The following is a 26,860-nucleotide window of genomic DNA, read 5'->3' on the forward strand; positions in this document are numbered from 1 at the left end:
CTGGCAAATTAAATAATTATAAGAAACAGTAAAACGATTACAAATTATGCACGAAACCGATTGCAAATAGTGAGATGCGTTAAAGAATATGTAAGTACTGGTTGTACAATACATACTAACACAGAATATCTTGCGACGGTCATGTACGGGACTCGACGAGTGCATCTTTTATTTTAAAACGTAGATAAATTCTGTTTTTACTGATTGTGATAATGCTGCAACGTATTAGTATTTGAAGCTACAAACCGTCCAACCTATTTAAACTTAATTAAAAACTATTATAGCATCGTTGGTAAAAACCTGATATATAGCTATCTATGTATAGACATGTTATCAGATTAACCTAATTAAAAATAACAAACACGAAAACGCAGACTGAAATTCAGGCGCTATGGTGAGGCTGTGTTTTGCTTATTGCTCGTAAATGAATCGTAAAATATATCCCAATATACATTTCTGCTCACCGTCTCTATGTTCATCAATTTTTCATGCTGTTTTTTACACTTCCGTACCGTACTTTTACGTACTTCTTATTCCACTGCAAGTGGTACAATTGCTAGGCACAATCCATCTAATTGTTAGAAATTCGAATGTTTGTACCTTGCAACAATCAAAATCGTTGATTTCATGAATGACCGTGTTCTAAAGATAGTCTAATAATGAACCAAATGACATAAAGTTAGCTTGTGTTGTGAAACAAATGAATGAAATATCTCCAAAATTATATCTGCTAGTCAGATGGGGAACCTGAAGCAATATGTACCCGACTAACTAACATAGCAAAATAACCAATTCCTATGATAATTTCTTTAGTATGTGTTGTATGTGGGACAAAACAGGTCTTTTAACATTACATTAATGTCCAACGACTTTTATTACTCTTTTGGAAGCTTTTTAAACTTTGTAGAATCATTTTCATTTTGATCATTATACCCTGACAAAGATTTTCCGAAATATTTATTATTTCAACATAATACACAGGTATTTTTGTTTCATGAAATAGACAGTTTTTACACAAATGGATTCGCAATGTTGTGCACTGAGACTCCGGTGTAAGATAAGATGGAGTAAACACGGAAAAATAAATTATTCATTTCATTTCAAATTCAAGGTAAACTTTAGTTCCAATTTGGCCTGGATTGTATTGCAGTTTTATTGTATTGTATTATAACAAGTAGTAAACTACATACTTTACAGCATCGAAATTTATTGGCAATTTGCCCAAGTCTGAAACATGAACGAGACGCAAAAATGCATAATACAAAAAGTTTGTTGAAGGTAACAAATTGACGTGCTTGCATATGAAACAGTGAAAGTGCATATTACCCCAAGCTTCGCTGTACTTAAATATGGCAACATGAGTTATTCGGCCTGATAAAGACTGATAATATCGAAACTCTCAAACAAAGATGTACCGAATGTTTCAAATATGCAAACGATATCGTTTTCTGATATACTACTCAGTTATTCTACGCTCTGTCATATCGCACTATTTCAGTCTCAGACACTGCCCCTTTTTGTGTGTCTAGGATAATTCAGGTAGAGGAAAATTAGAGTTTATCAGAAATATCGCCAAAAGAATATTTAAAAAGGAGAAACAGGTTTTTTGTTTTTTTTTGCAGAGTTTTTGTGAAACACAAGAAGCTAAACTGTGAGACTTATTAGTGAAAAAACATTTTTTTCATGCCATCTACGTCGAGAATAAGCTACAATTATTAAATTTATGAATTTAAGAATGTAGAACAACGACCGTTGCTAAAACCTACTAAAGTTACAATCAGTCCTTCAAATCTTTAAATACATGTTACATGTGGATTCGACTCTTTCAAAACGCTTTTCTTGGGATACATGTTACTGCATTAATCGTTTTCTTGCTTGATTTTATTTTTGTTCCACATATCGTTCAGTTGCATAATGGTTTACTCATGAACTACTGGAGTACTTTTTACACACACTGCTTTCCATTGTGTTGCCCTATAACCTTGCCGATCAATGCATATATATGAAGAATGTGCATAGTTGGTTTATTATTTGAATGAACAATCCTTTGATAGGTTCTAAAGAAGACGAAAATTATACGAGCAGAGTATTTTTTTACGTTTTAATTAATCAACTGTGTTTATCTAACATACCTCCCTGCTAAACTTACGTTCGTTTTAGGTTGATTTAAACCAATTTCAAATAAAAATCTTTATACCACTTATCTTGTCACTGTTGCACTGCTTCAAATTAATTCTTTTCGCTGCTATTAGATATTTTTTTCCTTTAGTTCCATATTCTCTTTCTATATTAGTTTCATGCTATTTGTGTTTCATTATTTTAACATTGTCATTTAATTAACTCCCTAATTGTTGAATATCGACACCTTCGCGAATGTGTGTCCATTTTGGGAGATCACCTTAGTTGTTGGGCAGTGGCACGGTTATTTGTACGTACGACTGTGGGAAGTAACCAGTTCTTCCATTCAAACTGCCTTCAAACCAATTCTCGTCGACACGCTGAATCAATGTTATGACATCGTTTTCCTGTAATGACAATAAAATGATCAACATCAGAAATCGGAAAGATTGTTCGTATGTAGGAAGGAACACCAAAAGGAAAATGTTTGAAAATGATTTTGGCGAGACAATTTACCTTGAAGCCCAATTCTCCTGGATTTTCTGGCTCAAAGTCATACAGTGCCGTGCAACATGGTTGCGTTTGCTTTGCTGGCATCGGTGTTCTTGCAGGAGATCGCATTGGCGAGGGTAATGGCGATGCTAAACGGTACAAATAAAATATAAATAACGTTTCTATTAAATTACTCTTTAGAAATATACGTTTAAATCCTATTATTACTAAAGAATTATCAACATTAACTGTACACCATTTCTTATTAACATCGACTAACATCACACCTTTAACATTTTAGTTCTTCGAAACATCCACCATCTAGTTTGATTACAGAATACTTACACTAATTAGAAAAAGGTAAGACTATGTGGAATATGGGAACAAAACTAGTAAGCCATTACTTCCGAAAGTAGAATAAAAGCAACATTTTGTGGTTGGAAAAAGGTGGGAGTAGATTAGTTCAGTCCCACCCGAAACACAAAGCAGGTTAAACCAATTTTATGATATTGATGCAATGCGACTTAAAAATTCCTATTATATGAAAAAATATACAACTGAACAAACACAATCTAATAAAAATATGAGAAATTAAAAAAATTAAAAAAAATAATTTTTCAGGCACACATACATACTGTTGAATCTGAATGCAAATCATGCCACACTCTGGATGCAATAAGTTACAAGCCACACTCTTAAGAACAAAACAGAAAACAATCATAGGCATAGACTTGAATAACTTCTTTCCGAATAAGCTTATATGTGCAACGTAACCATCTCATCTGGAACATGCTATAAAAAATATGTATGAATGTAACATGAGAAAAGGCAAGTCAGGCACATGGCTCGAACTTCTGGATTCTTAATCTACTCTATATCTCTAGTCCTCACTCAAAAAGCATCACAAGAGGTAGTTATGAATACTCAAACCACCCTTTTAAACCATGTGATGAGTTCCGCACATATCTTATTCCGGGAAATAGCTTAATTACTATTTTATAAAGAATGGTATATACATGATACTTTCTGCTGCCAAAAACTAGTTAAAACTAAAATAAGAATATAAGTGTGGCCTGAAGGTTATGTGAAAAAAATGCTACACAATTGCATTTCGTATGTACAGTTTGCCAAAGAACTTAATGTTTTTAAACTATTTAATAGTGAACCTTTTTAAGTACTTCAATCTTAAAAGTGGCAATAAAACATCTAACAATGCGCTATCAAAGTACTGCATGTAGAAACGTGCTTAGTGCGTTTAGTTTGTCAATTCATTTGAAATCGTAAAACATTCAAAAGTATGAATAAACACTAAAACATAAATAACAACGATCACACTTTAAATCGAAAAGTTTATGTTGGATTTTATTTTTTAAATGTTGTGATTAAATAGCAAGCTAATTTTGCCAAGATTTTGATTGGAATGAGTTTTTTTTCTTTTACCATTCGTAGAACGCGCCTGCGATTGACCGTTACCCAAAAGTTCCAGATGTGTCGGTTTATTGACCGGCGAACTGAGATGTGATGACGAACCGCCTAGCAATAAGTAGGTAATACAAATAGCAAGAGACATTGATATAAACGAATAACAAACATTTCATAATATTGCCAGTTTGAGAGAGAGAGAGAGAGAGAGAGAGAGAGAGAGAGAGAGAGAGAGAGAGAGAGAGAGAGAGAGAGAGAGAGAGAGAGAGAGAGAGAGAGAGAGAGAGAGAGAGAGAGAGAGAGATAGAGATATGGAGAGTGATAAGAGCATCGTAATTAAAAGAACGTATTTAAACAATCATTCAGAGAAATACACAAATTATACATTTCCTCTTACTGGCTTTATCCGACTTTTATATATATATTATATATTTAAAATTAAAAGTATCTTTCAAACATAGTGCCAAAAACGGGTTTTCAGCATTCAGAAAGACGATTCATATCACTTGATATAACAGTTTAAAACATGTTAAATAAGAGAAAATACAAGACATAATTGATGAAACACTGTTAGTTACATAAAAAGTGAAGGTTATAAAGATTTTGTGAAAATTAACTCGCGATCGTTTAATGTCCTCGAGTGTATGTACATGTATTAAACGTTGTAGAGATTAAAAATCAAAACGTTATTTAATTTAAGGCATTCTCATATTTAACGATGAAAGCGCATAGCTTAAATCAATCACTGATTTCAATCATAAAAATCAAGAAAGAAAATTTAGAATGATTATTGTAAAGTTTTCAGGAAAAACCAATGTATTCCAAAAAGTAACCCAATATTGAGAGTATAAATAAGTTCATACAGCATTCAGTCGGAATTACCAATTTTGGTTGAAAAATGTGTAATTTTTTCTTGGTTCAAAACGGAGGGAAATCTTTGTTCAATGGAGCAATTTTTATAGCACATCCAGGAGGGTAGAACTTCCCGAGCTTTGTAATAAAGATTTTACAGCTGGGCTCACCAAACAGTATTTTCTTCCCGCCATGGATAAAATGAGAAGGATCTACTTTTTATCGCCATTCATAATTTGATACAAAAAAAAATCCCTTTTTTTGAAACGCTCAAGAACGTTCTCCATCTTTTGCAACCAGAATTCTAGCCGTAAACCATGTAAACACAAGAGTTTAATAACTTTAGGGCACATGCTTTTAATAAGGCACATGCAAATGCTTGCAAAAAGAGCACAGCCACCGTATTTTTCAATGTTTTTTTAAATAAAATTGACAAAGTCTCCAGTCTTCACTAACAAAAATGTTATTTTCTAAGCATAAAGAAACAGAACCTTTCACGCTTTAGTGAAAGGCAGTGTTCAAAATGAGACTTACTGGATTAACCCCTTTACAGTTTTGCCCGAGCCCGACTCGGGCAAGCGAATGGAATTTGTACTGCTGCGCCCGAACCTGGCTCGGGCAGTTTTTTGTCGCACGTTTTGTTTCTACTTTCGTTGCGTGTCGTTTATTTCGAGTGCAGTGGCTTCGAAAAAAAAGTTCTTATGGGTTTTAAATCTTTTATTCATACATTTGACACTAATCGATGCAATTGAGCCAAAGTTTTGCTTATTATCGACAAATTATTGCTGATAATAATCACAAATAATGCATATGCAACTGAACATAATTTAATAAAACTCAAAAAATTTGTTGGAAAATATAATTTTTTCTTCGCTTCTAGATCAATTTTTTGAGCCATTTTCTCAACTTGACAGGACTGTGAAGGGGTTAATCAATCCCTGAACACACTAGTGCCGACATCAGATAACGAAACCACGCAAACTTATTTATACTCTTTTTATAATACCACACACAAATTCTAACGAAAAGGACGAATGTTGGTGTACATGAAACAAGCTTAAACATCTACATAAATGTTATGTTGTATTAAATTTTGTAGCCAATTCCCATCACCAGCATGATCAGATTGTTGCAGTTTATTTGTCGATTAATACCTCAGTTTATCTAGTTAATACCTCAGAATTATCAATTATTAAAAGTGGATCGCAAAGATTTAGTTCGAGCACCGCATAGCCTGCTTACCTTTAAATAATCTTTATGATATTGTATGGGAACTGTTGATTCATGCAGGATGAGAAAAATGCTATGTAACCCATGTCATACAGACCCCAAAAAAAAACCCATTTTATACAGACTCAGATATGCTCCAATACAACCACACCTTATCTGTTTCTATTCTGTCTGTGTGTAATTCTGTTTGATAGAAGCCGATGGAAGTTAGCGCTGATTGCATCGTAGTCCGCATTGCACTGCCCATACTCGCATATGAGTCCCATTTGCAAAATCACCATTTTGAGAAAATAACGATTGAACATTTTTACATTAGAAATTGTTTTGTTGTTATTAGTGATACAAAATACATGATTGGTTGATCACAACTATTGTATTGTAACATAAACATTTCGCTGAGAATGGCATTTTATATAAAATACACGTTTTTAATATTAAAATGGTGAAAACAAACTATATGGGACACGATGTGCGGGTACTTTCGAAGGCGAAAGCAAAAGTACTCGCATCTCAGTCCCATCCTGTAGCATACTTTGTTTACCTTGCTCGTCAAAACGTGATGTTCGGGTTTTCATTCCATACGGATATTTGCACTTCAACAGTATATAATTCGTTAAAAACACTTGAATTACAACCATTTGTTGATTATTTTAATTACTTTATATTACAAAATTGTTGAAGTTTCAATAACTAGGACTTTTCTTTAATTGAAGCTAAGTATTATTATATGGGACTGTTATGTGGGTACTTTCAATATAGCACGCAGTCAATTGGGTATTTTTTTTTACATTAGCATGCACAAAATGGCCACTTTGAGATTTTTTTTTGAAAATATATTGAAAATGAACATTAGTCATGGGGCTAACTCAAAAGTGATGAAAAGTCAAATCGGACTGATATTCGAGTATGGGCAGTGCATGTCTTGTTGATTTTCTAAAGACCACCACCGAGCTTTTTCCAAACGATTATAAGCACATAAACCCCAAGGTAGAAATTTTTCATTGTATTTGGAACAAATCACATCAAGCCTTATAAATTATAAATTGTGAAGATGGGAACCGATCCATCTATTCATAGAAACAAAAATGCATAATATAACTTAGTAAAATAAATTATAATGAAACAAAAAATATCACCTGACCAAGGATCACTGTAGTTGTTGTTAGCAAACATTATGGTGCTATGATTTGCGGTACTGTACACGGTACTGTTACTGGTTTTATGACTAAACCGATTATTTTCGCTGCTAGTAGTTGTGGTAGACCTGGCTTTGCTAGTCCCACGAGTACTACCACCGTCTCCAACAGCTCCAACGGTTGGTTGGTCCCATGCATTTAACCAGCTGTCCACGGATGACCCGCTAGAAGGTGGAAGCATATCTAAACCAGCGGGAGATCCAGTGACAACGTGAGCAGCGCCACTACCACTTTCGCCACTACCACCACCGCGAATGCTGCCTACGTCTTTGTAGCCATAAGCAAATCCACTGCTACCGCTGACGGTTCCACCGCTTCGCGTTGACGCTAAGCTCTGCTGGGATCCGTACAGTCTATTTCGGTTAAAATTACTGTTGTTGTTGTTGGTTTGATTGGCAAGGTGGTTTTTGTTATTGGACAGATTTTGCTGGGAACTGTACATGTGATGATGGGAATTGTTCAACCTGTTGGGATTAAATAAATGTGGCCCACCGTTCATTCCATCCTGCGATCCAAGAATTTCGATGTTTAGGTCAGCAAGCGTCTTGGGGACGAATTCAGATTTTGGCCTTGCTGCAGCTTCCTCGCGTCTGAGTGAAAGTAAAATAATGATAATCAGAATTACAAACATAAAATAATGTGTCCAGACTTACTTTTCGTTTAATGTTTCCACTAACACTTTCAGTATTTCAGAACACTGCGAATGATAATCCAGCATACCCTCGGCAAATGTTACCAACTGTGAGACTTGCTCGACCTATCAGGGCATATTCAAATAAGCAGATATAAATTATTAATCAGATAATAGTCTTTGGAATGTTTGGAAGGTACATGAAAATGTTAAGAGGAATACTTACATCATTCTCGAGCAAGTTGTACATTCCAACCTGTGCGAGCTGTAGCGATTCAGCAAACTTCTCTTCTGCGCTCCTGATTTCATCATCTGTAATTTGAGATCCTATCGATTAGTATATTTGAAAGCATCGTTTTCAGATGATAAACAAATAAACGTGAAGATCATCCAATAGATGACAATACGATGTATGCAAAAACATTATTCAATCGATACAAAAAAAGGAAAAAGAGGAACGAATACAACCAGCCAGTGTCCAAAATACCAAAAAAGCAGATGAGACGGAGGTTCCGGAAATCAGAAACGATGGTGGTGCAAGGGTGGTGCAGGAACATTCAGTCAAATGCCACGTAACGTAACAATCAGAATAGGAAAAATTGAAAATAAAAAAGCATTAACAAAAAATTTAAATATTATTTTCACGCTATAACTAATATTTAATAAATAAATAAATAAATAAATAAATAAATAAATAAATAAAACACTTTATATTGAGTATTTCAAAACGATAAAAAATGAACTAAGAGCTACTAAATCTAATTTAAATGCTATCTTTACAATTAATTTACGATTTGTCTCATAGATGTATAACTATAAATTGTATAACTATAAACTTACCCTTGGCTTGGCGTCGTTTCTTACAATCGAAATCAAGACGTCTTCCTTGGAGTTTTTTGCGATGATGCTGTTTATTCATTGGAGCAATATATAAAATGAACAAAACAATATTTTATTAGAAAACAAAACACACGAAGCTGCTTTTAGATCAACAGATTAATTTTTATATCCTATCGCTAATTATGAACTATTAACACGTCTATGAATACACAAGTTAAATGCGCTGTGTTCTTTCATTGCCAAATAACATATAATAAAATATAACTAACTAGCTCGACGCACTGGCGATGCTCGGTAAAGAAGGGATTGAGAAAAGAATTATGGTTTTTACTCTTTACTTGATAGTTATGCTTTAATTTAGTAGTTGCAATTGCATATATAAACCCTGTTGTATAGCTTTCGTGGATATACCTTGACATATGTGAACATGCTTGTTTTTTTTTGTGTTCTTGTAAATTGTGTTTTCAATTCAAAATTTAAAAATTGTTTTTTTCAAAATTTAGATGATTTTATCAAAAAATAATGTTCAAACAAATCCTCAACAACATCTGTAGTTCGCAAACTTAATGTGCGGAAAGTTTCAGAATCCACGGTACAGTATTGGTCGAGTTTTTAGTGTAAACAAAACTCCATACGAGAAAAAGCTAAAATATAGAATAGATATAGAGACTGGTTTGCACATAATCACATTTTTGAAACATCTTGAATTTGCTTATTATTTAAAAAAATAAAAATTTACTTTTTATTGCGCATGTAATGGGAATATGAGGTACAAGTAAGACACTTGTATTCACAGTGAAACTTTGCCCATAATCTCTGAGGTACCCTCTCGGCGACAAGGGTTCTATCCCAACTGAGACATACTACCTACGACTGAGCATCCATGTACATAAAGCTGATAAGGCCATTTATGAGTAGACATGACCTAAAAAGGTCGTTCTGTCAAAGACGAAGAAATCAAATGGTTTAGAATTGTGGTTTCCAAACAGTTTCTGCACCTCAACCGATGAGTGGTGTTGGTCTGGGATTCATAGGCTAAGATGTCACATCTAGGTTTTCCGTTATCATGCTTATAACATGGACCCGACCCACCAACCGAGCCTGATAGTATTGTTTAGCCGAACGACACTGAGATGTAAAATATTTGTTTATGTTAGTACAACACATCCGCATCAAAATTTATGTTTTATTTTTTGTTACCCAATGTAGACAAAAACAAATGAAAAATGTCATCCCACAAGTGCGCCGCATTAACAACGCTGCTAAGGAATGGAAGAGACTTTTTCTTCTTGGCGTAACGACCTCTTGGTCATGCCTGCCCGTTAAGGGCTTACGAGACTTGTTTCCCTGTTGTACGTGGATAGTCAGTCCTCTCGTACAGGGGAGGGTCCGGTCTCGGTTGGGATTCGAGAACCCACGCCGTCGAGTTGGTGAGCCTCAGCGCTCATGGGCCGATTTTCAGACCGGCGCTACCGCTCGGCTGTCGCGGACCCCGATCGATGAGACTGTTTCCATCAATTTTTACTAAATTTATCAAGCTAGATAATTTTTTTAAATTTATTAAGCTAGCTCGTAAAGCAAAGAAAGTCGCTGTAGTTTGTTTGAAAGCAAAGTCCGCTGCAAAAAATGCTAAATTGATTACTTGATTGGTGTTGAAATGTATTCAAGTTGATCATTGAATACTGTTGAATAAAGCTGTTGAATTTAATTAACTACATCCATTTTGTTTTAAGTGCGCCAAATAAGAAACACTTTGCGCCAAATAAGGCACATTGCAAAAACCATGCACCAAGTTAGGAACATGATGTGTCACACAAAGAGTTTCTGAAACTTGATGAAATATTAATTTTTTAGTTTCTTACCTATTTTACTTATATTCTATGGAAGTAGTTAGGCTATGGCTATGGCAAAAAATAGTATGATTTGACCGAACATTGATTTTGTTATTCAACTTTTTATGCACAATTTGCTTAACTGCGCCAAGTATGCATCAACGGTACTAATGTTATTCTATTTTCTTTATTCTAACCCTAGTAACATCCAACAACACATTCTTACCATCACTTCCTTAAGGTCCTTTGTTTGCAAATGATGGAGCGGTTCGAGGAAGTTTTGTTTGATGTTATCATCAAGCGAATACTTCACATCAGCCATCTGCTTAAGCGAATCTCCCATTTCTACAAGCGCCGATGCTGCATAGGTTGGAAAACAGGCGATTACAGTGACGTCGCGTTGGATAGTTGGGTATTATTTGTAGCATAAATCAGCAAACGATGCAGTGAGCCGCCCGTAAAGAACATTAGATCCACAGCAATGTTGCAGGGAGGATTAAAATTGCGTAGAAATAAAAAAACTGTATTAGTTGGTTTATTAAATTGTAGGATATAAGTTTTTTTTAATAAAAATTATCAATGGAATAGTTTTTATCAGTGGTACCAGGTAAACACAATTGTTTATCTATATAGTATTTAAAGTAAATACATGAACATAGAGTGTAGCGAAGAAAAGAGCGAAAAAGACTTAATTGTATGAATCGAATAGAAGCCATGTAACCAAAATGCGTGGTGGAACGAACATATTATCGTATAATTTTTCCGGTTTTACGATAAAATTCTATGTTAACTACTGCTAATATTGAAGAGAAAACGATTGTGAAAATAGCATAAACCTGTTCTTGTTTCACGAAGTCTAACTTAAAAAACGAGCTGCATATATGTTTCCTGATGCCAAGAAATAAAAACATAATGATTTATTATTTTTAATATGCATGTTTTAAACGAGTCGTTCGAGTGATAAATTATTTCACAAAAAAATAACACATCAATATCAATGAATTGTTGAGCGCTTTGGAATGCATTTGTTATGTTGAACAAAATTACTGATTCATATGTTTGAAGTATAAATACAATCTAAGCTAAGGAAGTGTGGAAAAGGTAACGATTGCAAGCAATGCAGGTTAAGATCGATTTTAAAACAAAATATGTTATGCCTTTTTTTATTGAACTGTAATGTGGGCATACAAATGGCAATAGAAAATAAGATTTGGAAAATTAAAGAATATTATTCCTTGGTATTACCACATTCGTCTGTCGTTAGGTATATCAGTGTATTTATTGAATGAATATTGCAGTAATCAAAATTCGATTCGTTGTCCGAATGCATTTAGCTAACAATAACAGTAAAAAGAACTATTCAATTGCATATAACATCACTGAAATATATGTGATGATCATAGTATTGAAAATATCAAACAAAATAAAAAAAAATCATCTAACATTAGTCATCTTTAAAAAATAGGTAGTGCAATAAATATATTCATCAAATAAGTGTGTACTTACCGAATATGCTATCCTCACCGAGCTTTTTACCGTATGTCAGCATGCAGTCCGCCAATATACCTTCTGGTTGTGGATAAGTATTACTTTTAGCCTGACCTGATAGTTTAGAAATACCTTTGACCGCTGCCATCTTCGCTCTTGCTGTCGGGTTAGGTTGTAGGTACTCTTTGGTCTTGGCTTGCAACTCTTCCACTAACTCGACGGTGACATCCGTTTTCTGCAGTGAGTAAAAGATTGATTAAGGATACAGGGCTTTTATCACGCTAGAAATGTTTATTACAACTTACTCGCTCCATCTCCATAAAATCCAAATCCAGCTTGGTGCCTTCTGCACCTCCCATCTTTTCTGTAACATACTGAAAAGTAACGTTTCAAAACAGCGAGGTAGCTTGAGAACATGAGTATAAGACACAATGAACTAAAGCACTAAGACTCGAGAATGTTTTTCATGCATAACAATTTAACAAAAAAAAACGAATGTTATATTGCTTTAAAAGAATCTGAGTTTCAATGCTCATTCAAACTAATCCTCACGCCTTTGATTTGCCCCAATAGTACATTTGACCCCAATTGTGCATCATTTATAAGTAATAAGAAACTATTGCATCAGCAATAATTAATTGATATTGAGTACATGTATTCACTAAATATTTAAAAAGAATGGACTATGGATTACAAAGACACTGTCTAACTGTAATAATAAACATAAATTAAGTAAAAATAATAAAAACAGAAACTTCAAATTTATCGGACACACACATTACCTGATTTGCTTTATTGATTTGCTTTTTAAGGCCCGCAAATGCCATGTTGTCGCCTTTGGAGAAAATGGTGAAAGCTTTAAAATTTCCCGGGGTTCACAAAAAAATATTCCTCCTCTTTAAATCTTCACGCTAACCACACGCGCTGCAAATGCTTCACTATTTGAACACCACTTTTTATGTAGATTTTTCTATTCTTTTCCGAAATTAAAAGGCGTTCACTAGTAAAGGTTGATATTCAATCAATTTCACTAACACTTCCCGGAAAGTGCAATCTGATGTTTAATATTAACACTTTGTAACCTGATGGAATAAAATGTTTGTGAATCTAGAACACAGTCCAACATTTGTTTAAATTGAAGCAGAGTTAAATAGGTAGTACAGCACGGTTTAGCTAAAAACAATATGCACAATTCATTTCGTAGTATTCGTAGGTATCCGTTTAAAAATAGGCAGCAAATAGGTGTTGGCCCAGGATCCAGCAACATGAAAGAAAGTATAAAGAAGAAATGTCAAGTCACGGATCAGTATGAATCGGAGCAGATAGTGTTGTTCTTTTGTTTAAAATATATTTATAATGTAAGATTTGAAGCTAATTATGTAAAGGATCTTTTCCTTATAATCAGTTGGTGCTTGAATTTTCCCATGAACCCGCTATAAACTCCCCTTAATATAAATATATCTTTATCGAAAATATACCCACAGCAAACTATTTGTGCTGCGTTTGATGGTGTTGGAATGGAAAACGTAACTTTTCCTAAAACAAGAGGGTTTTTATAGAACATATAGCTTTCACTCAGGCAAGAAAGACAATTTTCTAAACTGATTTTAATCCTTGTATCACATCGATGAAATTCGCAAAACCTAAAAGTTCACTTTAGATTGGAGGAGTTGAATTTATAGTTTATAGAAGTTGCAGAAAATACAAGTGCACTCGACTCGCGACTGGACTGTGTTCTCTTCTAGACTGTAAATGGAGAAGCTTCGTTGCTCACTACTATCTAAAAAGTATGCGCTCCACTGGGACTAGAAGACGAAAAGCTTCGTTATAAACAGGAAAACGTAGGATGAAAAGCTTTTTTGAGAGCTAGGAGTAATACTAACTCTTATAACAAAAACCTTTGTCCCTTTTCCTTTAACGCCTAAATTTTATGTTTCTTTTCTCTTTCTCTATCCGTCAATCCTTTCTCTCTCCTTCTCATTTTCGAACATTCGTTTTTCCTTACTCTCACTAACTCTCTTTCGATTTCTTTGACGACCTCTTCTCATCATGGCCAAATCGCACTTAAAAAAAGGCAACATTATTTTTATTTTTTTAAAATTATTACAATAACTACTCTCATACCGTTTATATTTTTTTGAAGAATAAATAACAGGGTCTTTAGAAAATATTTGCACCGAATTGCCTGCTATAAAAACTCAATCTCAAGACAAATGCACATTGGTTTGATACGAAACTGGTAGGCAAAACCACCAACAGGTTATAAAACTTATACCTAAGAATATAACATAATGCACATAAAACTTTTTGGGAGCATCCTAAAACACATTTTTTTTCACCATGTCACGTGATACTTTATTTTCATCTAGTATCTGCTTCAAGTGTATTAAATTATTCATTCACGCACTAGCTGAACAACGACACAGAAGAGACAAAAAATCTATGAAGAAATAATCAGTTATGGAAAACGATGGCTATTGGAAATACACAGCTAAAACAAGCGGTTTTACAAACCCAGTTTAATTTACGTTATCTAGATGCTGTTTGATGATTTGCAGAGTATTTGCTTTACGATTAACTTCAACTGGACGACGAAACACGATTGACAAGCATTTGGAATATGCTACACCATCATCCGTTTCGTCATTCAATAGCGGCACGCCTGCGCGTTTGTATCTTGAGTTGTAAAGCATGGAAAATTAGGCCAAACAGCATTCCCCTATCGTATAATGCAGCAAGAACTCTTTATAGTAAATGTTGTTGGTAAACGCTCACTGAATAACGAAAATCACAAGTTTTATTCTTTCATGCGTCTTTTTGCGCGACGCCTTTTCCATTTTAGTATATGCAACAGTATACTTCCAATACTATTCCAACGACAATCTGTAAAACTGATTGGAACAACTTCCTTTCAATCCCGACTAGGAGAGTTTTATCAGCCATGTCTCGGAGGCGTGCTGGTATTGGTAGTTTGTATGATATGTATACTCGCAGCTTGGACCGAGTCCTGACCCTGACACAGAACAGTGAACGAGTTTCTTCAGGCTTTAAAATGGCCAATTGTTTGCAAGTATCCTGATCTACGTTACTAGCAGGTTTCAATCCGTACCTTGTTTAACCATCAATTTGATATTTTCCTCACTTATCTGCGTTAATTACCGTGTTTTGTCGCGTTTTTTATCTTTTAGTGCTTTATTGCTACATTACATATTATAATATTTTTAAAACTATGTCAATGCTTACGCCAAAATGGCTTTGCCTTGGATGGATGTAATTGTACAAGATGATACCAGAAGTCACATCGTCCGCATCTCAGATGGCTCTTGCACTTTTGGAAGTGTAAGCATACCATTAGCACAACCCATTAGTATAAGGTAAAGGACTTGAGTGTTTCCACCCACCTTCAACAGACTCCATGGGACGTTAGCCATGGTCATTCTCATAAGTGCTCGAGATTTCTTATTTTACCTTGGCTATTCTATTATATGTTGTATTAGGTGAAGGTGGATGGAAAACTATCAAGTTCCTTTGCTACCACCAAGGGACTGCGCCATATGGAGGTGGAAACTACGGGGATGATCTTCTGTAAGTCAATCTAGACCCTGGCATACGCTGATGATATTGATATTATTGCTAGAAGATTATCCTATGTAGCAGAAGCATACCAAAGGATCGAGCAAGCGGCGAATCGGTCTGCAGATTAACGAGGGAAAAAAACCAATGGTGGCACCACCATCATCTCGCATTAAACATTAGTAAAACACACTACATGGTGATGTCGAGGAGGGAGTGGATCGGCCAGCTTTCTATTGCCATCGACACGGAACCAATTGACCGAGTCTCCCAGGTTAAATATTTGGGAGTCATTATTGACGACGGACTTACATTCAGTGCACATATTGATGGGCTCATCGTTAAAGTGGCAACGAAGTGTGGTGTGATAAGTAGACTGGGGAACAACCTAAATTTTTTTGGGAAAGTTATTATCTCACTACATTTTAAGCAATTATATCATCACATCTAATTTTTGTCCATCAATATTGTCCCTCGGCAATCGTACGCAGCTCAAAAGATTGCAAAAAGTGCAAAATTGGGCGTGATTTGCATTCCCTCTCCTAGTGCTGCGATCACGAGCGAGCGCTGCGAGTGAAACTTGACAGCTCGATCGTAGTTGTTTTGGGTTTTAGTGCGAACACAGTGATAAATTTTCAGTGAAATAACTTGACGAAATTGCACGTGAAAACGTTATGTTTTCATACCAAATATGAAAAGAACGCATGTAGGCGACGACATCATTTGGAAGTGGTGAAATAATAAAGAACATCTTTCTTGAACAAACATGATTTGTGGGATGCGATGGCGTACGCTAAGGATTGTGAAAGATTGTAATATGATGCATACCCACTGAAAGTCTAGAATGTTTTGTAACAATAAATGATCGTTTTTTTTGCGCATACGCGCGCATCTTTACGTTATTCTGTACTTTATATGTGAAGCTTATAGTTTATCACCTACTAGGCGTCTCCATCATGCCATATGCAGCATCATGTGTGGTAAGAAATATATGAAATTCTCATTCAATGAAATATAGATCGATGATCGTATCGTAAAAATGTGAAGCAGGGTAAGTGGTTGAACATCACGTAAAAGGGGAAAGACAAGCCAAGTCAATGGCAAAGAATGAAATTTGGTTGGTTTGCTTTGAATGTATTAGGTCGCTTTTTCTTGTTCTACAGCTCACAAACCGATCTTTTTATACCCCAAATTCCTCGGAATAATGTGCCCTACACTAAAATTTTGTTCTGTTTGTACCCTTACCTATAAAAGTTGAAGTTAATTTTCAAGAGTTGGTGAATCACACTGCGTGTAGATTAATTGAAAAGCAAAAGGCAGAAATCTTGCGGCACCTTTCATCTTCTTTGTGTGATTCACTAAGCGTCGTATTATTGCGCTCGTGGGGCATTGACGGATCTAGTGGAGACAGCATTTACAATCAACTGTTTCATGGCTCCGGAAAAAATACTGCATCAGACAGTGATTTACTAGTATCGGCATTAACGCCTATCCGGCATTCGTTCATTAGTTCATCATCTGGATAAACTTGATGCCCCAAAGTGTTAGGTTTCGCAGGCCAATTGTAATCGAGTTTGAGAAAGAGAGAGCAAGTTATATGGCGGTAAACTATTCATTTTATACGAGTTTAATTGATGGAAAATTTTTGGCACCGACACTCTGACTATGCAAACATGTTGTTTGTGGTGCAAAACCAACAGAAATGAGCACTTAGAAAATGGATTTATTTCAAATCCTGAGAATTTATCTTATGGAATATCTCCACTTGAATTTAAAAAATCGAAGGTTACTAAAAATTATAAAAACATATACAATGATCGAAAAAAATATATTGGAACAGATGTACAAGGAATTTGGTGTTAAAGTAGATGAACCAAGGCAAGTTGGTGGAAATAGTACGACAGGGAATGTTTGTCGTTGGGCTTTTTCAAACATAGAAAAACTGAGCGATATTTTGCAAATAGAAACACAACTTATAGAAAGGTTTCGAAATATTTTAATAGCTATCAACTGTTCACAGCCTTTAAATCCAAAAACTGTTAGTCTACATCGCAAAGATACATACATCATTACAATTGGCACAAAATGCCTTCTACTGTCCATAAAGTTCTTGCGCGAGTAGTTGAAATCATTGTAAATGCCCCAGCTCCATTGGGATCTTAACAGAGGAAGCAACAGAAGGTAGAAATAAAATATAAAGAAGGGATAGAAGAGAACATGCCCGTAAAATGTTACGAGAATTCAATATTAAAGACATTTTTATGAGAGCATTACAATCATGCGATTCATACATTTCAACAATATCTCTGGCTAAATCGTTGAAAAATAAGAAAAAATCCCATACCCAGACGCAGTAAAAACATTTTTCGTAGATTACAGCTCCTTAAATAGTAACAATCCCTTGCCAATTCAAAACCAAGAAGATGATGGTACAAGTTCAGAATATTCAAATAGTAGCTCTTCGTTAGGCGACGTTATGTCCGCGTTAGATGCTTTGAATATCAATTATTTTCTAGATGACAATGTTTTGAATGATAGTTTGTAGTAAATCTAGTTTGTTTTATATTAAACTAAAAAAAATCTTTGAGCTAATATAAAAAGAAAGATTGAAAAAATAATGCACCCATAGAAAATTCCAAAAATATGTGGTTTTTGCAGCGCCACCTGGCGGGATTGTCCAGAAACATCATAATTTCGTGTAATATAATAGTATTACACGATATTACAATGAAAAAATTGCAAAACATTTGATTCCGAATTTTATCCCGGCAATTTGCTCTTTTCGCTCCATAGTGCGCCGGTCTGAATTGTAGTTCGGAACCCTGTAGCGGGCAATGTGAGGCGGGCAAAACATACAGAGCGGGGAAAGGAGAGGAATAGCGACAAAAAGGGATACCTAGCGCCCGAGAGTTTGATCCGAGGAGAACGCGATAAGCGATAAGGACTGATAAGCCAGTTACGAACAATCATTAGCGAATAAAAGACTGGTTTTTTTAACCTCTGTTCACCAATTTGGACTTGTTAAAATTCGGTTTTAGTTCTAAAATATTTCGTTCGCAACTCACGTTGAGTAGCCTCAACAATACTAATATTCAAACTCCTGAGGGACTTGTTACCGGGGTACTTTGGAGAAAGAGTAGTTAGGGGTTTTGACGTTCACCGGTACAACACTCGTAGGGCTCATGATCCCAGGATGTCGAACTTTTCTACAGTATTTGCCAGGAATTCACTATTTTGTAAAGGAATGGTACAATGGCAATGGTACAACGGCATTCCAAGAGAGAATGACGAGGCTGCAAACGTTCGCGAATTCAAGCGCCTGTGTGCCGTGTACGTTAAGCAGGTTGTTAAGTAGAACCCAGTAGCATGTGAAATGTCTTGTACCTGTGTATCGTCAAAACTTAATATTTGTAAGCACTGCACTTGTCATCACGATCTCACAGATGATGATGATGAGATTTTTGTTTTGCAAATTTAAATGTAAATAAAAAAATAAATGGAACACCATACCTTTGAGACGCGCGAGCGTAAAAGTGGAAATTTGAAGTTGATCTTTCTGTAGGAACTATATTATTCGCTCTTGTGCAATCACGTGGCAGGCGCCTCGAATTCATCCATTGATGATTTTTTCGACGCGACCAACTGTTTCACGGATAAGGTTTGCTTAATTTGCAAATCCTGGAAAGTGGTAACTCACCTCCATATGTTGAACAAGGGAGATACCGGCTACACGAATAGGAGAGAATATATTTAGGCCGTGCACTCCGGAGAGTGGTTCCACGATTTCTATCTTTTGGAAGTTATGCTAACCGCTGTACGCAAGGAAAAGAGAGCTGACTGGTCTATTTCGTGAATGGTAACTTTGATCCCACCACTTCCTGATTTGCTTAGTTTATAATAAATATCTTATGATAACTCCGCCATTCTCAAACCTGTGTTGGGATAAGAGGTGGGACTCATCATCACCAGCATCCATCAGCGGCCCTGCCAATAACTGCCGATAGCCTACGCGAGAGTGACGTACAAGTAGGTAAACGCACTTTTGAAACCATCCAAAATTTCACCTATGTGGAGTCAAAGGTCAGCACCGACATCAACATTGAAGATGACATTCGCTCTAGGGTGCTGGCAGCCAACCGGTCATATTCTTCTTCTTGGCGTAACGACCTCTTGGTCATGCCTGCCACATGAAGGGTGTCCAAGACTTTTTCCCTTTGAGTTAGCCCCATGACTAATGTTCATTTTCAATATACTACTGTGTCCAAAAAGTAAGGTGACTTTGGTGCTCAAACTGAGCGCGTCAAAGGTATTGGTGGATTGTTATTTTTTTATTGTTGCTATATGTGTTTTTGATTTTTACAGCAAATTTCATGTAAAAATATTCATCAGGATAGGAGATATGATTTGTTTTGTAGCCTACTACACGTATGACCCTCGTTTGGCTAGTTTTTTGGTCCTGGCTTATTCGTGGCACGGTATTTATTCGATTGATTGATTGTTTTACAGTCTGGAGCATAGTTACAAGTCTCGTCTACAGTAATAATGCACTTCGTCTTGTCAATTTAGTCGGATAGCGCTGTTTCACCCACTTCAACGCAACACCTTTTTCAAAAAAATTCAACGATTTTGGTACCAGTCGAGTTCCAGGCCCAAAACCTCCTCTAAAATGGTATTTACTGATACTTTCGATATTTCAATATCATCGGTGAAGTCTCTAATCATCAATCGACGATTATTTAACATTGATTCCTTAAAATTTTGAACGTGAGCTTTGTCGAATGACGAATCGTTGAGGATGATGTGTGATGTGGACATTTTGGCCATTGTGGCCATGGCGGCCATTTTGGAATTCACTAAACATTTACTGACATTACTGCATCGCCAAAAGCTATTTCAACGAATCCGCAGCTAAAAATTAGATACGCATACAAAATTTTAAGTAAATTCTTTGCTCCCCAAATGTGCCCAGGGTCGGGTCAACGAGGGTCATACGTGTAGTAGGCCACAAAAAAAATCATATCTCCTATCCTGATGAATATTTTTACATGAAATTTGCTGAAGAAGTCAAAAACACATATTTCAACAATTCAAAAATAACAATCCGCCAATACCTTGGACGCGCACAGTTTGCGTACCAAAGTCACCTTACTTTTTGGACTCAGTAGTATTTTCCAAAAAAAATCTCAAAGTGGCCATTTAGTGCTAATGTGAAAAAAATACCCAATTGACTGCGTCCCATATTGAAAGTACCCGCATAACAGTCCCAAATATGATTCTTTTGCTTAAATTTAAGAAAGGTCCTAGTTATTGAAACTGCAACAATTGTGTAATATAAAGTAATTAAAATAATCAACAAATGGTTGTAATTCAAGTGTTTTTAACGAATTATACACTGTTGAAGTGCAAATATCCGAATGGAATGAAAACCCGAACATCGACGTTTTGACGAGCAAGGTAAACAAAGTATGCTATAGGATGGGACTGATATGCGAGTACTTTTGCTTTCGCCTTCGAAAGTACCTGCATATCGTGTCCCATCTAGTTTATTTTCACCATTTTAATATTAAAAACGTAAATTTTATATAAATTGTCATTCTCTGCGAAATGTTTATGTTACAATACAATAGTTGTGATCAACCAATTATGTATTTTGTATCACTAATAACAACAAAACAATTTCTAATGTAAAAATGTTCAATGTTATTTTCTCAAAATGGTGATTTTGCAAATGGGACTCATATGCGAGTATGGGCAGTATACCGGACATACATAGTCACATAGGCTGGCGTCAATGCTTTTCCGCGTCAGGTTTTGACAGGCGAAAATGTATGGGATTTGCAAGCTGTCGCACGGTTTTATCGTACGATAAAATCAAAATCGTTTGATGGATGCATCCGATTTTATCTGTCACCAAAGTTGGATTTTATAAACTCGGAGTCGTGGTTTTTATCTAAGAAAAATAATAAAATTCATTTAATCTTCTTAGAATTTGAAAAATTACAGAAATATTGGCGGACCTGATCTCCGATAAAATTTCGTGCGACAAAGCACTGACACCAGCCATATGCCTCCGAGACATGGATTTTGTCCAAATCTGAACCCTCTTAGCCGTGTTCGAGAGGAAGATGCTCAGGAGAATTTTTGGCCCCGTATGTGAGGAGGGACAATGAAGGAGCCGATATAATGCCGAGCTCTACGAGCTGTACGGAGACCTCACTGTCATGCAGCGAATTAGACTGTCCCCAAGGATAGAGGAGGCGTGGTAGGCATAAATTGAGGTAGAAGGATGGCGTAGACGAAGTTGCCAGTAAAGCCGGGATACGGAATTGGACCAGTGTAGCAAGCGATCTTGAGCAGTTTCGGATGGAGCTTCGTCAGGCCAAGACCGCTTAGCGGTTGTAGCGCCACATAAGTAAGTAAGTACTCTCCGTTACAACAGTGGTGAAAAATAATCATTTTCCGCAGCGCGCTAAAACACATTAGGGCTTATTACGATTCTCGAACAACTCTCTCATCACACGAAAACCGCCGACTCGAACGTTACTGGCCGTCCACACGACATCGTAGCGTTGCGATTTTGACATACCATCGTAGTGTCAACTATTTTTTATGGCCGTGGCTAAGGCCTCTCGACCATCATTTACACTACGACGGAGTGCCAAAATCGCTACGCTACGATGCCTAGTGGACGCTGCCTTAGAGCAAATTGCATTAAGGGCACGGTAAACGAAGCGTAATCGCTGGTCTCTCGTGTATCGTCGATATTCAGGCCAAGCGTCATCTTTGCTTTGTTTATGTTTTGCAATTTGGTAAAAATGGCAACATTTCTTGAAGCTACTGCTATTATTTTGTTGTTTATTGTTAAAAATACAAAAACTACGCTAAATAATCATATAAATTTGATAAATAATTACGATGAATGAACTATTGATTCGTTTGTTTACGTACTGACAAGATTACGCATGCGATTATAGGGTAGGTGAGCCAAAATTCTTTTTGACAGATGGACCAGCAGAATAACACGATTACGCTAGCGATTACGCTTCGTTTCCCGTCCCCTTTATGGTCACTTGTTCGAGTCGATGAAAGTTTCATCGATTTTTTTCCAATCGCAACTGTCTTTAAAGCGAATACCTTCGCATTATGAAAACGCCATATTTTACTTCAAGTATATTTTATGTATCGGAATTTACTATTGGAACTGCCGTGAGGTCTCTTCGATTGAACTTTTTGGCACTTTCCGTAGCACTAGACTTACGGATAAAAATTTGTCGAATTCGAGATCCCGTTCGAGAACCGTAATGCAATTTTTCCAAAATTGTTCGACAGATTACTTTGATCGACAAAAAAGTTCTCGAACGGGAGCCGAACGGAAACTCGAAGATGAGGCATAATGCAAATGTGACGTTCGAGTCGGAAATTCTCGAACGTTCGAGTCTCGTAAGGCCCTTTTATTTGACAAAATATATTTGTTCTGTTTGCTTTTGCAATTTATTGTCACGTTTGGGCTATTCAAAAAACATTCTCTTGATCTCATTAATTCAGGTTTTTGAAACATTGCTGATTGTCACAATTTACAGCTTCGTTTACCAACCTGTGTCTGTAATTTCATTGGGAAAGCTCTCATAGTTCATCAGATTATCTCATGTCCACCGACATCTGTCGGCGTGATGTGGATCAATGGTGAGTAAGACTTGTATTTTCATAGATTGGAAACGGTGAGCAGCAAGCGCAGTGAAGACATGCAATCATTTACTACAATCTGACGAAATCATACCACGTTTATTTAAATATATTTTGCTATTCAACACTATTGAGCTTCTTGTTAGTGAGTTAAGATAAGTAAAAGTGAATAATTACTACAGAAAACTGATCGGTAATTTCATTTAGAATGTTTTAGTAGTTCGTCAGCTTTGTTTTCCTGCACTATTATTTATATAATTCCCTATAAAAATAAAAGTGTAAATCATGATTGTTAAGTTAAAAACACACTGATATTCAGTATCCTATTGGAGGCCAAATCAACCTATATTACGATTTGGCCCGCAAACCTATTTTGGAAGGTAATGCGGCCCGTGAGGTCAACTGAGTTTGACATCATTGCCTTATACCGTTACATCGAGCTAAGCTGGGAACGCAACGCAGCGATATCTGTCGGGAAATGTGCGGAATGCTCGACCACATTAAAACACTTTTTAAGTCAATACATACATACAATATAAAACAAAAACAAGAAGCAACTTTATCTTTTTCGTTATCCGAGTTAAAACCAAGACTTCGAAGAAATCACAAAACATAGATAAGATAAATACTTTCAAGTTTTTCCTAATAGAGCATGCTCATGCACGGGTAAAATTGTAGAGAAAATGTTCGTAGTTTTTTTATTATTTCAATAGTAATTCGAAAAACATCTTCTATCTTCTTCTTGGCGTAACGACCTTGTTGGTCATGCCTGCCCGTTAAGGGCTTACGAGATTTGTTTCCCTGTTGTACGTGGATAGTCAGTCCTCTCGTACAGGGGAGGGTCCGGTCTCGGTTGGCATTCGAACCCACGCCGTCGAGGTGGTGAGCCTCGGAGCTCATGGGCCGATTTTCTAACCGGCGCTACCGCTCGGCTGTCGCGGACCCCCGCGACATCTTCTATCTTCTATACCATAAATTCTGCAGTATCTCTCTCCGAATAGAATTACAATGACAAAATAAAAGGGTGGGGTGGGGGGAGGGGGGACCAACGGACTCGAGATTTGAGCCCACGCCCCTTTGGCGTGGTGTTTCTTCGCGCTACTGCCTACATGAGCACCTCCCGTTTAACACAGTTCAACTACTGGAAAACCACTTACCACTAGTGTTGGGTCGTGTGCTACTGTGCTACCCAACACACACAGCACAGTAAAGTGTGGCAACACACACGACACAGAAAAAAATTGTGGTAGCACAGTAAAGTTTTACCAAATAATACAGTCATAACGTTATACCAATAATTTGTATTAACCGTACTTTGGTTCCTTGGTGTACCAATTCCATAACTAACATAAGATAGGAATAAGTTTTCCAGTCTTTGGAATTTTGAACATCGTTATTACATAATCCAAACATTATTATTTGTATAAAAAAACTGCCACCATACGGAAAAAGGCTACAATTGAAGCGCGATAGGCACAAACATACATGAAATAAAAACGAAAAGAATCTAAAATTCCAAAAACAGGATTTTCGAATAGATCAGCTTTTAACAATTAATAATTTTTTATGAGGAACACATTTCAAACACTGGCTTTAATTGCTTATGGATTATATTATACACCTTATCCGTGTTGTTCCTTAGAAACTGTGTACTAATTTTGTATTGTTCATCTCTGGGATACTTTTGCATCCTTTTGTGATGTTTTTACGCGCAGAGTTACAACACTCTGTACACACTTTTTGAATCGAACATTTTGACCACACTGACCATTTTGAATCTTAAAGGTGTTGCTGAATAAATAGAGACGTTGTATGACTGTATGACACTTTACTGTGCTACCACAAATGCACAACACAGTAAATTGTGTGTGGTACCACAGTATGGCACATTGAAAAGTGTTACTTGACCCAACACTAGTTACCACTAATCTTTTGCGAAAAGAGAACTTAATCAATCCTCATGCAATATCTAATAATTCTGAACAGTGGAGTTTAACACGTTAAGCACTACGTCGGTCCCGTGGGGCCGACAGTGTTCTCTCTCGTAAGCCGACGTCGGTCTGCTCGGACCGACAGAGCCCGTTAGGTAGGCCGGTGTTTCTACGAATTGCTGGCAGAAAGGAAAGCAGTGCAATTTGCGCATAGTGCTTAACGTGTTAAATAATTTATACTTGACTCGTTTAACACAAGTGTCATCGGATTTTTAATTTCAGTAGGTCGTTTATTATCTGGTATTGGATTAACTGGCAGGCTGACTAATCGTGGATCTAAAACTTCGCAACCGTATTGTATCGATTGACTATTTTTCGATCCAAATAAGTTTTTTTGGATGTAATCGGCACATCTTAAACACAAATTACTGGCTTACTAAAATGAAATATTACGTCCTCCACTAACTTGGCATTATCAAACTAACACGTTGAGTGCCATGTCACCCAAAATTGGATGGCAGCAGAAATCATCACCCCTAAATAAATGAAAATACAACATAAAAATTCTAGTAATATTTAATATCAATTTTTTAAGAAGCTAAGTTTTTGCTTAGCCTTCAAAAATCGTTGGTTTAATAAATGTTTTAAGCAAATTTTATTAAAAAAGATTGTACTAATAAAGTGTGCTAAAAACACTTGGCAGTCGACGTGTTATTATCCAAATTTTATAGTTATGAATTCACTGTAACTGGCCGTCCACACGGCATCGTAGCGTCGATTTTGACACTCCATCGTAGTGTCAACTTTTTTTTATGGCCGTGGCTAAGGCCTCTCGACCAACATTTACACTACGACGGAGTGTCATAATCGCTACGCTACGATGCCGTGTGGACGCTGCCTAACATGACGAGGTCAATATGAAATGATACATCCTTACTAGTTCCGTTTACTGTGCTTTAGTATTGCAATTTTCACCAAACATACTGACATTTCACTCTCGCTCCAAATCGCACCGTAAAGCAATAGTATTGACCTTGAAAAAGTGAACGTGTGTGCGTGAAGAAGACTGTCAGTTGAGTTGGACCGACAAAACTTCAAGAATTCTTGAAATACAACTACCGTCTCAATGAATAACGAAAACCAACATGAAACTATATTAGTATAGTATCTTTAATAACGGGCAAAACCTTCAAGATAAAGCCCACTCTAAAAATCTATGTAGTTACCAATCAAAACTCGTTGTAGAAATCGGCTAAACTATAAATCAATGTGATCGCTGCCACCACTCCTTTTCATTTAGTTCCAAAGGCCATGTCCCAAATTGCAAAACATTGTCGATCGATATTCTTATCCGGAGCGTCAGCTTGTCAGCGTGTGGCGACAAAAATAACAGTGTAAAAGAGGGTGTATTAATTTCCCAGATTATCATTAGTTGTATTTCTGCTGCGTCGACCACGATCTTTTGATATTTAAAAAAACAAAGAAAAGCCATATAAAACATGAGTAACACAACCTTAAATTAGGCTGAATTCATATTCACTTGTGATTCTGTTCTGTTCGAAGAATTTCAAA

General features: G+C 36.3%; 1 protein-coding gene across 6 annotated transcripts; it reads right to left on the bottom strand.

The window, feature by feature from the left end:
- Positions 1 to 1,842: 1,842 nt before the first annotated feature.
- On the bottom strand, positions 1,843 to 13,192 carry LOC131282384 (endophilin-A). Of its 6 annotated transcripts, XM_058311827.1 has the most exons (12): positions 12,884 to 13,191; positions 12,407 to 12,475; positions 12,234 to 12,336; positions 12,120 to 12,182; positions 10,840 to 10,973; positions 8,782 to 8,848; positions 8,168 to 8,268; positions 7,964 to 8,067; positions 7,251 to 7,900; positions 4,051 to 4,143; positions 2,635 to 2,759; positions 1,843 to 2,525 (listed from the first exon to the last, which is right to left on the bottom strand). In XM_058311827.1, the coding sequence occupies exons 1-12, from the start codon at positions 12,926 to 12,928 to the stop codon at positions 2,400 to 2,402; spliced, it is 1,680 nt and encodes a 559-aa protein (XP_058167810.1). In that variant the 5' UTR covers positions 12,929 to 13,191; the 3' UTR covers positions 1,843 to 2,399. The 6 variants fall into 6 exon arrangements, with proteins under 6 accessions (XP_058167810.1, XP_058167812.1, XP_058167809.1 ...); XM_058311829.1 differs by having other exon boundaries at positions 7,803 to 7,900; positions 12,120 to 12,336; XM_058311826.1 differs by having other exon boundaries at positions 12,120 to 12,336.
- Between the last annotated feature and the right edge of the window lie 13,668 nt (positions 13,193 to 26,860).

Source organism: Anopheles ziemanni, chromosome 2, assembly GCF_943734765.1.
Source record: "Anopheles ziemanni chromosome 2, idAnoZiCoDA_A2_x.2, whole genome shotgun sequence".
In the NCBI taxonomy this organism is placed as follows: Eukaryota; Metazoa; Arthropoda; class Insecta; order Diptera; family Culicidae; genus Anopheles; species Anopheles ziemanni.